Source organism: Canis lupus, chromosome 6 (genome assembly GCF_003254725.2).
Source record: "Canis lupus dingo isolate Sandy chromosome 6, ASM325472v2, whole genome shotgun sequence".
Taxonomy (NCBI): Eukaryota; Metazoa; Chordata; class Mammalia; order Carnivora; family Canidae; genus Canis; species Canis lupus.
Window position 1 is genome coordinate 76,890,052 of NC_064248.1, and position 13,226 is coordinate 76,903,277.

The 13,226-nt window shown below is 45.7% G+C and overlaps 1 protein-coding gene across 1 annotated transcript in view; it reads left to right on the top strand.

Moving 5' to 3' along the window:
* WLS (Wnt ligand secretion mediator) overlaps positions 1-13,226 on the top strand; it is a 93,168-nt gene that overhangs the window by 39,576 nt on the left and 40,366 nt on the right. Inside the window, exon 2 of the mRNA XM_025418022.3 lies at positions 1,433-1,705. Coding sequence (XP_025273807.1) covers positions 1,433-1,705 — 273 coding nt within the window. The remainder of the gene's footprint in view (positions 1-1,432; positions 1,706-13,226) is intronic.

The window sequence follows — 13,226 nt, forward strand, 5'->3', positions numbered from 1 at the left end:
CCCAAGACCCTGGGATCAGGACCTGAGCCAAAGTCAGATGCTTACCTGGCTGAGCCACCCAGGTGCCCCAGGTAGAGAGAGATTCTGTATAAAATCTGGAACTTTGGGGATCCCTGGGGGGCTCAGTGGTTTGGCACCTGCCTTCAGCCCATGGTGTGATCCTGGAGTCCCGGGATCGAGTCCCACGTCGGACTCCCCGCATGGAGCCTGCTTCTCCCTCTGCCTGTGTCTGTGTCTCTCTCTGTGTGTCTCATGAATAAATAAATAAAATCTTAAAAAGAAAAATAAGTAAAAACATGCATTTAAAAAAAAAACTATATCAGGTGTGCTCCTGTTTTCTAGAAATGTATATTAATATTAGTATGTATTACGAAGTTACAGACTGTAACTCATTTATAAATTTTATCTAATTACACCCTCCTAGAAAAGATAGTATTTTGATATTTTTCCAACAGCGGTTACTTCCCTCTAGTGGGATTTTGGGTAAATGTTGTCCTGAACTTTAAAATTTCTATATTTCGCAGATTTTCTTTCATAGTCGTGTAACCATTTGATAATCACAAAACTGTGTGTTCTTGAATGTTCCGTAGTTAGATGTGCCGACCTCTTTTGCAACGCACAGATCGAGTGCGTGGGTTAGATACTCCCGGAGTACGGCCTGTGCTTCAGTCCTCCCGACAGCTGCGTGCCACACGGGGGCCCGGGGTTGGCGAGGCTCTTTCTGTCCATCGGATGCAGCGTAGAGCTCAGGAGCGTCCTGAAAACCAGCTGTCTTGGCCGGTCTTAGGAACGGACCCTCTCGTTTCTCAGATGAGGGTCCTAGAGCCACCAGATTAGACCCGCTTGCCCGAGACTAAGCGGCGGCGAGCTGTTCACGCGGGCTTCAGGCCCTGTGCTCGCTGAAGTCCCAGGGCCTCCTGCCCCGAGGTGGCTGGGAGCTGCAGCACGGTCAGTCGATTTTTGTCACATTTGTTTGGAGGAAGAAAGTAACTGAACCAGGGATGCGCGGGTGTTTTGGTGGTTGAGCGTCTGCGTGTGGCTCAGGGCGTGACCCCGGGGTCCTGGGATCGAGTCCCATGTCGGGCTCCCTGCACGGAGCCTGCTTCTCCCTCTGCCTGCGTCTCTGCCTCTCTCTCTCTGTCTCTCATGAATAAGTAAATAAAATCTTTAAAAAAAAAAAAAAAAAGGAAGTAACTGAACCAGAGTGGTTACGAATATATTCTTTCAATCAAAATGACAGTGATTGAAAACCTAGTGCGAAGACTCTTGGAGAAACTTGATGACACCTGTGGAGATCCCTGGGTTTGGGGGCTCCCTGGGGACTACGATCCCAATTATAGAAGGCAGGGTGAAAATTGGAGGCAAATGTCAGCCAAAAAAAACAAACATTTCAGTGGAAGATTTTTCTAAAACAAAAACATTTTCTTTTCAGCTCCAGGACCCACGACGGCAGTGTCCTACATGTCCGTGAAATGTGTGGACGTCCGTAAAAACCATCACAAGGCAAAATGGTTAATGCCTTGGGGACCCAACCAGTGCGACAAGATCCGGGACATCGAGGAAGCGATTCCAAGAGAAATCGAAGCCAACGACATTGTATTTTCTGTCCACATTCCCCTGCCCTCCATGGAGATGAGTCCTTGGTTCCAGTTCATGCTGTTTATTCTGCAGCTGGACATCGCGTTCAAGCTGAACAACCAAATCAGTAAGTGTTCTCTCTCCTCATTCCGTTCCTGCCTTGGACATTTTTCCTCTGCAGGTTCACGTTCTCAGCAGTTCAGTGAGGTAGGTCTTACTATTTCTTCCTGTGGATAGAAACCTTGGGCCCCCGCGAGGTTGCTCAAGGTCAGAGGCTTAAGAGAGTGGACGGGCTGGGGTTCAAACCCAGGCCGCCTGGCTTCCGAGCCGTACCCTAACCACCGAGCTTCATCACCTTCGTCCTGTTAAGACGGAGCTCAGCCCAGCAGAGCGATTTGAAGAATTCTGAAAGGTCCCGTGGTTTCAAAATGTCTTTTCCCACTAGACTTTGGGAAAAGGCATCATCTTGGTTAGGGTCCCTGTCAAAATGGGAATGCCAACCCATGAGCACCCATTTTCCCATAAAGCGGGGGTTGGGTTTTGTTTTGTTTTTGTTTTTTGTATCTTACTCGGTTGTGGCTCAGGGTTCTGAGGGCATGGGACATACAGACATCTCATGAGCGGGAGAAAAAAACGTTGGTCTCAACCTAACGTTCCCTATACTGTTTCTCAGACGCAAAAGTTAGGTTGAGACATTTTTTTTTTTTTACTGACACAGGATTAGGGGTGAGATGGAAAGAGAAAGACGAGTGTTGGAGGCCTCTCTGCCTGGGGCCTGTCCTTGGATCAAGGCACTTTTTCTAATTCTGATGTTCCTGTATCAGCAATAATCCCCATATATAATCAGGAAATTAATTTTGCTTAGGACTTTTGCTAGTATATGTGCTTGATCGACATCTTATTGGGAACAAACAGATATGCTGAGATAATTTCCAGAATGAAGAGCCCCCCCCCCCGCCCCGCCCCGTCCATTCATTTAGTGCACCCCATTGTTCCAAACCGTTTGCAGTGCCTACCACTGCCAGGCCCTGTGCTGATGGCCGGACATACGGAGACGGGAAGGTACGACTGCCCTTTAGGGGTTTATACTCAAGTGCAATGACGGGCAAATAAATGATCATGCCAGTGTGATGCGCAGGAGGCTGTGGAAATAAAAATAGGCTGTGGAACATGGTGAGGGAAGATTGCCTTGGTACACGTGTGAGCAGGTGTGTGTGCACGCACGTGTGTGTGTGGAGCTGAGCAAATAGATATCTGGAGCGAGCCTTACGGAGCTGAGACCCCGGGGGCACCCAGGTGGCTCAGTCCGGGTTAGAGCACAGCTGGGAGCAGTCAGAGGTACTTTGCATTTCACATGTCCACATTCTCGTATCTATTGTCGCCTTTGTTGGTTGTGTAACACACTCATTCACTCTTTCAAACCTTATTGTGTCTCAACCGTATGTTAGACACGAAGTACTGAGGATGAAGGACTGAGAAACAAATGTCCTTTTAAGGAGTTGGGAGAGACAGTGGTTGGGAAATAGACACTTAAACTTCCCAAACTACATATGTGTGTATACACATGCGCTGTAATAAGGGGAATAGGCAGTGTTGTGATAATGTGATTTATAGGAAATATATATTTGGTCATCCAGATCACCAACACGTATTTCTCATATATTTTGGGTTTTACCCACAGTTCCTGGCTCATGGTTCCCAAAACCCTTAGAATTTCCGGAGCGATGAGAATAATGGGAGCATCTTTTGTTATAATATTTGGTCTCTTGTCCTCAGTTCCTGAAAAAGCGTCAGAAGCCATAAAAGTGAAATGGGTGTTCTTGTTCATAACAAGCCCCTTTCCGCCGCAACTGGGCTTGTGTTAATGAGGTGACTTTTGGAAAGCACCTAAGGGGTGGGGGCTGGTTGCCAGGGGAACCAACTGTGAATAGAGGGGTGGCACTTTCAGTTCCACTCCTGGTTTTCAGGGAGGGGAGAGGGGCTGGAGGTCGACTCAGTCACCAGTAGCCAAGGATTTAATCAGTTGTGAATATTAACGAAACCTCCATAAAAATCCCAAAGGAAGGGAGTGCAGAGAGCTACCTGTTTGGGAAACCAGAATGCTTTCTTATGCTACCCTGCCGGTCCCAAACTCTGTGAGGAACGAAGGAATTTCTTTGTTTTAGATTTTCCTTATTTATTTATTTGAAAGAGAGAGAGAAAGAGCGAGAGAGAGAGCACACAGGCACAAGGGCAAGTGGGGGGAGGTGGAGAGGGAGAGGGGGAAGCAGACTCCCCGCTGAGCAGGGAGCCCGATGCGGGGCTCCAGCCCAGGACCCTGAGCCGAAGGCAGACACTTAACCAACTGATCACCCAGACACCCCAGAAAGAAGGAATTTCATTAGGGATCTTGTCCCAGGGATCTCTGACCCGGCTGTTGGTTCATATCCTTTGTAATAAATCAGTAATCTAGTGAGTTAATGGGTTTTTCTGAATTCTTTGAACTGTCCTAGCAAATTAAACCCAAGTGGGGGCTTTTGGGAACCTCTCATTTTAAAGCCAATTGGTGAGAAATGCAGGTAACGCCCCGGGCTTGAGATTGGCATCTGGAGTGGAGTAGTACAGTCTATGGGACTGAGCCCTTAACATCTCCAGGTAGACGGTGTCAGAACTGAACTGTGTTGTAGGACTCTGCTGGTGTCCAGAATTGTTGGGTATGTGGGGACCCCCCCCCAACACCACATCATACTGGGTGGTCAGAAGCGATCACATGTTTTAACAAATGAATCACTTCCCAGCAAATACTTGTTTTTAAATATTGTGTTTGTTTATTTGAGAGAGTGAGCCCACACACGCAAGGGGGGGCAGAGGCAGAGGGAGAAGCAGGCCCCCCGCTGACCAGGGAGCCCAACGAGGGGCCGGACCCCAGACCCCAGGATCATGACCCGAGCCGAAGGCAGATGCCCGACCCACCGAGCCACCCAGTCGCCCTTACTTCCCAGCAAATATTAATCCGAGACATTAAAAATGCCTTCACTGGTGAGGCTTTAACTAAAACATTTCTCTTCTTTTTTTTTTTTTTTTTTTAAGAGACAGCTCTCTCTCTTTTTTTTTTTTTTTTAAGATTTTATTTATTTATTTATTCATGAGAGACACACACAGAGAGAGAGAGAGGCAGAGACACAGGCAGAGGGAGAAGCAGGCTCCATGCCGGGAGCCCAACGCGGGACTCGATCCCGGGTCTCCAGGATCAGGCCCTGGGCCGAAGGCGGCGCTAAACCGCTGAGCCACCAGGCGTCCCAACTAAAACATTTCTATATGTAAATGAATTTGAATGTGTCTTGCATTTTCTCTCTCAAGTATGTACTCTGCCTCGAAAATATATTTTATCTTCATCTAGAAAAAAAGACTGTACTAAAGATTCTTATCTTAAAACATTGTTAAATTTCGTGTACTAGGAGGGCCCATACCTCATAGGGGCACATTAAAAAATTAACCAACAGCTCCTTCAGTTAATGTATAAAATAACTGACACCGTAGAGCCATCAAGAAAACCAGGTCAAAAAAGTGCTTTCTGGGGGCAGTAGCTGTGGGTGGGAGCTGTTACCTTTACTATGAGAAGGCTGGCTATGTGTCAGGTTTGTGGGAATATTTTTTTCCTTAAAATTTATTCTCTGTGCCTTTGTTTATGGACACTGAGGGAGGCACCCATTAAATTAAATATTAAATAGGGATGGTGTGTCTTTGCTCACAGAGAGGTATTTTTAATTATAATAATATTTATTAGGCCCCGTAGATCTGTTTTCCTGTGATTCTTAACATTCTTATGTTAAGAATGCATGAAAGTTCTGTTTATATTTTACCATTAGTCTGGATGCCTTTCTGGCAGTGGTAAGTAGGACAGGAGGAAAGAGATCAGGAATGTGGTGAACAAGATCCTATTACATGTGGTCGACTTCCTGTTTATCAGAGATTGAGCCATAACAGTATTATCTCAAGTGTAAGGGAAAGTCAGGACCGATTCTGTTTTTTCTTTAAACTTTCTTAGGCAGTCTGTGAGATGAATTCCTGATTTCAGATAATGAGAAGAGATTTTACATTTGGGCTATGAAATTAATATTGAGATTTCCAGATATACATAAGCCTGGCCAGAGTTTCCAGCTGCCTTTGAGGGGCCTTTGAGCAGATAAAAGAATCTAAGGACTATGTATTTTAAATGACTTTAGTCCTTGGGTGTTAAATGTATATTCTTTTTAAGCTTTTCCATTTATATCGATACAGGTTTTGGCTGGAATTTGAGGTCTTGACAAACCCCAGAAAGCAGAAATCATTGACTGACTCTTTAAGAGCTTGTCATTACTTAATCAGTTCCACGATTTCATCACATTGATGCCTTTAGGGGGGAAAATGGTGATATTACGGGGAAATTGTCCTCAAAGTGGTTAGAGAATGTGCAAATTATATTTGATTGTTGACAAAGAAGATAATCCCATGTGTGTTAATGTAAAAAAACATAATCCTTGTTTGAAAAAGCAATTGTAAACAGAACCTCTACTTTTCACCATTAAAACGTAAACATTTTACACAAACATTTTTTTAAAGATTTTATTTATTTATTCATGAGAGACACAGAGAGAGAGGCAGAGAGAGGCAGAGGGAGACGCAGGCTCCATGCAGGGAGCCCGACGCGAGACTCGATCCCGGGTCTCCAGGATCACGGCCTGAGCTGAAGGCAGACGCTTCACCGCCGAGCCACCCAGGGATCCCAAAACATAAGCATTTTAAAACCGACAATTGTCTTTAAGGGAGAAGTATAAAAAGTGGCGGGTTGAACTTTGAGGCGGTGACAGTTTTAAAACCACAGGCTGCAGGAGCCGGGGAGGGGAGGCCCGTTGGAGGGGATCTAGACTCAGAGATGCTTGGAAGCGGGAGTGACCGACCTGTTGGTGAATAGCAGTGACAGGTCCCGAGCAGACCCCTCTGTCAGAATCTGTGATTGGGTCAGTGCTCACTTTTTCCTGACTATGTCAAAGACTTGGAATTAGCCTGTCTGTCGGGGCCCTAACGTGGTGCTTCTGTAGGGTCGTAGGAGTGCCCTGAGACGGGAACAGTGGGCCGAGCCCTCTGGCCTCTGGATAAGGGGTTAATCACTGGGGGACATGAATGCTTATCTGTGTGATGGGCATCGATTTTTCTGTGATCCCAAATTCTGTTACTTGAAAATATCTTCTAAAGTGGATGTACCTCGGGACACCTGAGGGGCTCGGGTTGAGCATCTGCCTCTGGCTCAGGGTGTGGCCCCGGGGTCCCGGGATCGAGTCCCCCCGTCGGGCTCCCTGCCTGGAGCCTGCTTCTCCCTCTGCCCGTGTCTCTGCCTCTCTCTCTGTGTCTCTCATGAATAAATACATAAAGTCTTAAAAAAAAATAAATTGGGTGTGTACCTTCTTTTTAAAGTGTATTATCAGTCATTCAATTTATGTATTTTTCTGCAAAGGCAGGTTTGGATTGGCTAAGATGGTGCCTGCTCGTAAACAGGAATGTCACTCTACTAATTACCACTGCAAGTCACATACTTAGCATAACCTCAGACTCTCCATGGGGCTTCTTCTGAGGAACCTGGGTGCAGAGATCAAAGAAAGTTGGGTTTTTCTGACATGTCTCTACCCAGCTTTCACATCTACAGGCCGTTGAAATAGCAGCCCCGAGAGTCATTGGCGGAAAGCCTCAAGATGGATTGATCTGTGTTGGGTAGTAAATCTAGAATTTTAAGGGGTTGAGGGATTCCTTAGTCTGAAAAAATACTGGAAAATGCTGTGGGGTAGGAAAAGCCAGCACATCCATTCTGTTCTTAGGTAATGAAGTCATGATGTTTTGCCTTGAGCCCTGTGCTGTACGTTACGATGGAGTATTAAGTCTCTCTTGCTTGTTCCGTTACCGCAAATGACTACATGAAATGATGGAATTATTTCTATAACTGACAAGTGATTTTTTTCTTCTCTCTGACTGAAAACGTTTCTGTAAAACAAATTTCTAGTCAAAAATAAATAATTACAATGATGATATTACCCCCTTTTCAAGTTTCATAGCTGAGAGTCCTAACTCTTTACGAAGTGATTGTGCTTCTCCATTTGTACGTCTATGATGGAATGTTAGGCACCACATGAAGACAATTGGGATAAAAAAAAAACCAGTCTGCTAATTGTAAAAAAAAAAAAAAAAAAACCAAAAAACAAAAAAACTCCAACTGTCATGTTATCTAAAATGATTAGGGGTGAATTTAGAGGAGGAGGAAAGTCTGTGGGCTTTTTGACCATTAGCAAGGGTTGTTCATTTTTCTGAATTTTCAGATGCCTCTTGGGAGGAGTCCACGCGCCTGCTAATCACGGCGCCAGGCCATTGGTAAAATGGCATTCACGCGGCTGGATTTCCGTACTTTATCAGATAGTCCTTTTTAACAAAATATGTTGAAGCAACTACTAAGAAATCTAATCGTATTCTCCCAGTCCTTTCAAAAAGACACCTTTGAGTCATGACCATGTTACGGTCTCTGTTTATAACAAACATTTCTGATCGGATAGGGTTTTTATTGTTGTGGTTTTTAGGTTTACTTATATATTTGAGAGACAGAGAGGACGAGGGGGGCCCAGAGGGAGAGGGAGAGAGAGTCCATCCGGGGCTGGTCGCAGGGCTTGGTCTCATGACCCTGAGATCACCACCCAAGCCTCAAAGTCCAAGGCTTAACCAACTGCACCACCCAGGTGCTCCTGATTGGATAGTTTTTGTTACAGGCTGGTGTCCCCAATATTTTTAACTTGTCTATTAAATCTCTTTACCTAAATCAGAGTCAATATGAGCAGAAATGACCTCACATTTTCCCTCTGCCCTCACCTCCCTCCCCCAAAACGATAAACTGAAAAAGCTCAAGATCCACCAAAAAAGATCCAGGAGACTTAAATGTGGCAGGGTTTGCAGAGGTGGGTAAAATTAGGAGGGTCGTCAGTGTTTGAGGTGGGCTTATGGGGCCAGTCTGCTTTCTTCTTATGGAGTCATGTACCCCTTCAAACCTGGGGGAGAACCTAGAATTTTCAAATGTGAATCAGTCTTACCTACTGACTTGGGTTAGGAAGAAAGTAAGTCCCAGGAGAAGACTATTTCGTTGATTCACCCAGGATAGTGGAGATTAGGGACATCATGTTTGTTTGCTTTCGTTTATGGATTATCTTTCCCTTTGAGGGACTCTTCAGGCACAACTGTGGAATTAACCATTATGAACAAGTTTATATTGGCAGGAAAATGGGAACCTTCGGCTTTGTTTTATTTGGGTGTGATTATTGGTGAGCTCGTTATTTGGCCGGCATCACTATAAAACCCTCAGGATCTCCATCATCTGGCGGAAGGTTTCGTGTGAGGTTATGTATATCCAAACGAAGAAATGCAGCCTAGAGACAGGGTTGGGCTCCTCTAAAACCTTCCCAGGATTGCTAAACTAATGTGTAGAGTTTGGTATATCCAGTCCCTCCTACTTCCTCCCAGTCATCCATTGGCTTATGGGTCAATTTAACGTTGGAAAGGAGATCCTATTGGGTCGGTGTTTAGTCACAACAAATCGCTTACCTGTGGTTTGAATGATTTTCAGTAATTGTTATTAAACACCAGCTGTGTGATTGCAGACTTCCAGCACTGAAGGAACTTGAGGGTGCCTTAGTCTGGAGATCTTCAACCAAGAAGCCCGTGGGTGGATCCCAAGGGCCAGGCCAGCCCCCTGGTATTCTATGTAAAATTTCGGTCGTATTTATTATATGTATTTTTGGAGTAAGAGGGTTTGTGGCTTTTGTCAAGGTTTCAGATTGGCTTCTTAATGCCAAAATGTTAAAGGGACTGATCCTTTAATTTACTGGGTAAGGAAACCTTATACCCCGAGACAGGTGCGCACCGTGGCACAGCTGGCGGAGACAGAGCAGGACCTTGTCGCTGTCGTTAACCACGTAGGTGGGCGGACGGTCCATAGCAACAGGCGCGCTCCCACATCCAGGTCCTGAGCCTTCTACCCAACAGCACCCAAATATTCCTGGACAGAAGTTGCACTGGTCTTTCTAAAATGGTGTATTTTCTGTTTTTCGTTTCTAAATCTCCCAGTCTGTAGTTGAGGGAATGTAGTGCAGCCTAGAATCTGTTTATAGTGCCACAGCTGCACATCACCCACGTGTCTGATTTCCTGCTCTGAGTTTAGAATATAAACGAGGAGATTCTCTTTGCATCCATAACAAGTATATCCTGGTTACTAAAATAAATCCTTGTGACATCAATGAAGAATGTGGATAGCAAAGCAGCAGCAGATTCCTTGATAGCACCCCCACTGTACGTATAAGGTGGTTTTAGGGTTGTTTTGTTGTTTTTTTCTTTTTATCTCCTCTCCTAACTTGGAGTATTCCTGTCAGTATTTAAATGCCAGTCAGTCATCCCATAGCTAATGTGAGGTTATTTTACTGAGAAGCGTGCGTATCTTTATTTTGGTTCACTTAAGAACATGTGAAGAAAAACTATTTTCTGGATTATGCTTTTCAAAGCAAAAATAAGTGAGGTGGGGGAAGGAAGATCCTCTGATAAACAAGGCAGAGCAGATTTCTACTTGCAGCAGTAACAGGGACTCTACATTTGGGGAAAAAATTTCCCTTAGCATCTACCTGTAGTTTGCACACTGATGCTAGACGTGGTTCCAGTTCCTCTTTTGCTTTGGCAAGTTGGTGCTAATTTGGTTGGAGGGCAGTAGCAATTTTTTAAAGCAAGAGGAGGTTCTGATTTTTAAATTTTTCTGGGTTTAGGTTATTTCAAAATAATTACCCAATCAGTGTATCTTTGCTGCCTTAACTGTTCATTCATGTGGCCATCAGGAAAGCCCAGGCCTAACCTAACAAGCGAGATTATTATCTTCTTTAAGGAGGTAAGGTTTGAGGGGGAAGATTGAAAATATTTAAATGAAGCATCTTGGAAAAAAAAAAGGTGCTGTCGCATTGTTGGACTTGTCCCTTCAAGTACGGAGCAGCTTGTCACGGTGGGTATCAAGCGAACGCTGATTGGGGTGGAGAGTCCAGGATGACCACAGTGATAGCCTATGCAGGGCGGCCCTCTCTTTACAAAGTACTTTTTTTTTTTTTTTTTAATTTTTTTTTTTTTTAATTTATTTATGATAGTCACACACAGAGAGAGAGAGAGAGAGAGGCAGAGACACAGGCAGAGGGAGAAGCAGGCTCCATGCACCGGGAGCCTGATGTGGGATTCGATCCCGGGTCTCCAGGATCGCGCCCTGGGCCAAAGGCAGGCGCCAAACCGCTGCGCCACCCAGGGATCCCTTTTTTTTTTTTTTAAAGATTTTATTTCTGTTTATAATATATTCATGAGAGACACAGTGAGAGAGAGGCAGACACAGGCAGAGGGAGAAGCAGGCTCCACGCAGGGAGCCCGACGTGGGACTCGATCCGGGACCCCAGGATCACACCCTGGGCTGAAGGCCGGTGGCCTAACTGCTGAGCCCCCCGGGCGTCCCTACAAAGTACTTTTGTACCAGAGATGCTGATGGTTGTCTTTGTTGCCAGCCATTTGCTTTGGCTTCGCACCATGTTCTTGCAGCACTTGCCCCCTGCCCTCCCTCAGAGTGTGGGCCTCCCCGTGCCTGTGCGCCCCCCTCCCCCAGATGATGGATTAGGACAGGGCCTTCACCCAGGGAGAGCCAGCAGGTTCCCGCGGGCCCGCTCAGGCCTCCGTATTTCCAGCCCTGAGGGCTCCCCGGGCGGCCATCCTTCACCCCACGCCTGGGGAAGCACAGAAGGTTGTTTGGCAGAGTGGGGGAGCCAGGGGCCACGGACGGGTGGAGGTGGAGTGAGGGGTTGCTACGACCGACAAGCGGTGGCCTTCCTGCTGGCTCAGGTTCCTCAGGTTTGGTAGCACTTTCTGCCCTCAAGTTTCTTGAGATATCCGTCTCCTTCCAGCTAATTTCCGTGGGAGCTCGCGTGGGTGGAACCTTCCTACCCACAACCAAACCATCTCCGTCCGATTAAGACGACTTGACTTTTATTTCAACCGATCATCTCAACAGGTCCCCCTGGCACAGAGCGGAGATGGAAGACCAGAGAGGTTCCCTGACCCGTCCGGGGCCTCACAGCTGAGAAATAGAGGGATTAAAAGCAAAAGCGATCTCGGGGCTCCAGTGCCTTGACCCCCACCCTGAGTCTGTCTGTAGTGCCAGGGGGCGTGCCCCTCCTCGGAGTAGGAAATGGCCCCAGATGGCCCCTGAAGTCCTGCCTACTCCAGCTCTCTTGCTGCGAGTCCATGACTCACTTCAGATTCTTTGGTTTTCTAAAAGCCTGTGAGTATCCATCCCTCCAGCTTTGTAAACAGGCGGCTTCACAGACCCTCAAGTATGAGCCATTTTAGAAGATGCCCGGCCGTTAGTGGGTGAGCCTGGTGTTGACATGAGTGAGTTTTCTAGTATTTTCTTTTGTTACGTGTTTACCTTGTGTTCATTTCTAGTCCTTGGGTAGGCAGACGGGGCTGGTGTACTGGAAGTGTATTTTTAGTCTGACATTAAAAAATGTATCATAGACACCAACACAGGAAGCAGTTTTTAGGTGAGTCAGTGTATAAATAACCTCAAAGAGTTTTCATAAAGGGAAGGTAGACCTTTTAATTCGACAGCCCGGCTCCTGAGGCCCTCTTCCCAACTTCCTTTATTCATTCAGGGGTCATTTATTGGGCTTCTACTATGTGCTGGCATTTTTTTATACTTTAAGTCCTTACCCTTTACACTACAATGTCAGAAAACTTCAATGGCCCTTCTTTGTTTACTTCTCTCTATCCAGCAAGACTGGATTTTGAGAGCAGGGCCTGTATCTTGTTCTTCCTTTTGTGTCCCTACTTAGCATAGCCCCAGGCTGTATAAATACTCAAGGATGTACTCAAAATAATTAATTAGGAGCTCACAGTCTAGTCCAGCGAGAAACAGAAAATCATACCAATGTGTTCAGTGCTAAGTGCCCAGAGTATCGCATGAACAAAGAGGGGGGAAATGATTAACTTATACTCAAAAGGCAAGTTTTCTTTTTTTTTTTTTTGTTTTTTTTTGTTTTTAAAAAGTCTTATTTAAATTCGACTTTCCAACGTACAGTATAACACCCAGTGCTCATCTCGTCGTGCGCCTTCTCTGATGCCGGTCGCCCAGTTGCCCCATCGCCCCCGCCCCCCGCCCCCAGCCCTTTGCTTTGAGTCAGGAGTCTCTCATGGTTTGTCTTCCTCTCTCATTTTTCAGAAAAGGTAATTTTTTTTTAAATTGAGTTTTGAAGGGTGGAATCTTCTAGGAGTTGTTGAAATTCATGACTGCCTAATATATGACAGCCAAGACACAGTCCCGGAGTAGCTGTATTTTGTTCGGGGAAACCAGAGTGTTGGGGCTAAATTCTTGTCCTGACACTTGTCGATTTCGTGACACCTTTGGTAAGTTCATGAACTTCCTTCATTTCTTTATGTATAAAATAGAGATAATTGTAGGGCCATCCTTATAGGATTGTTTTAAGGATGAAACTAGAATAGTATGTATGTGGCTTTTTCATAGTAAGTGCTTGGTATGTGGTAAATGTTCAGTAAAGGTGAGCTATTCCTGGACTTGGGCAGAGAGG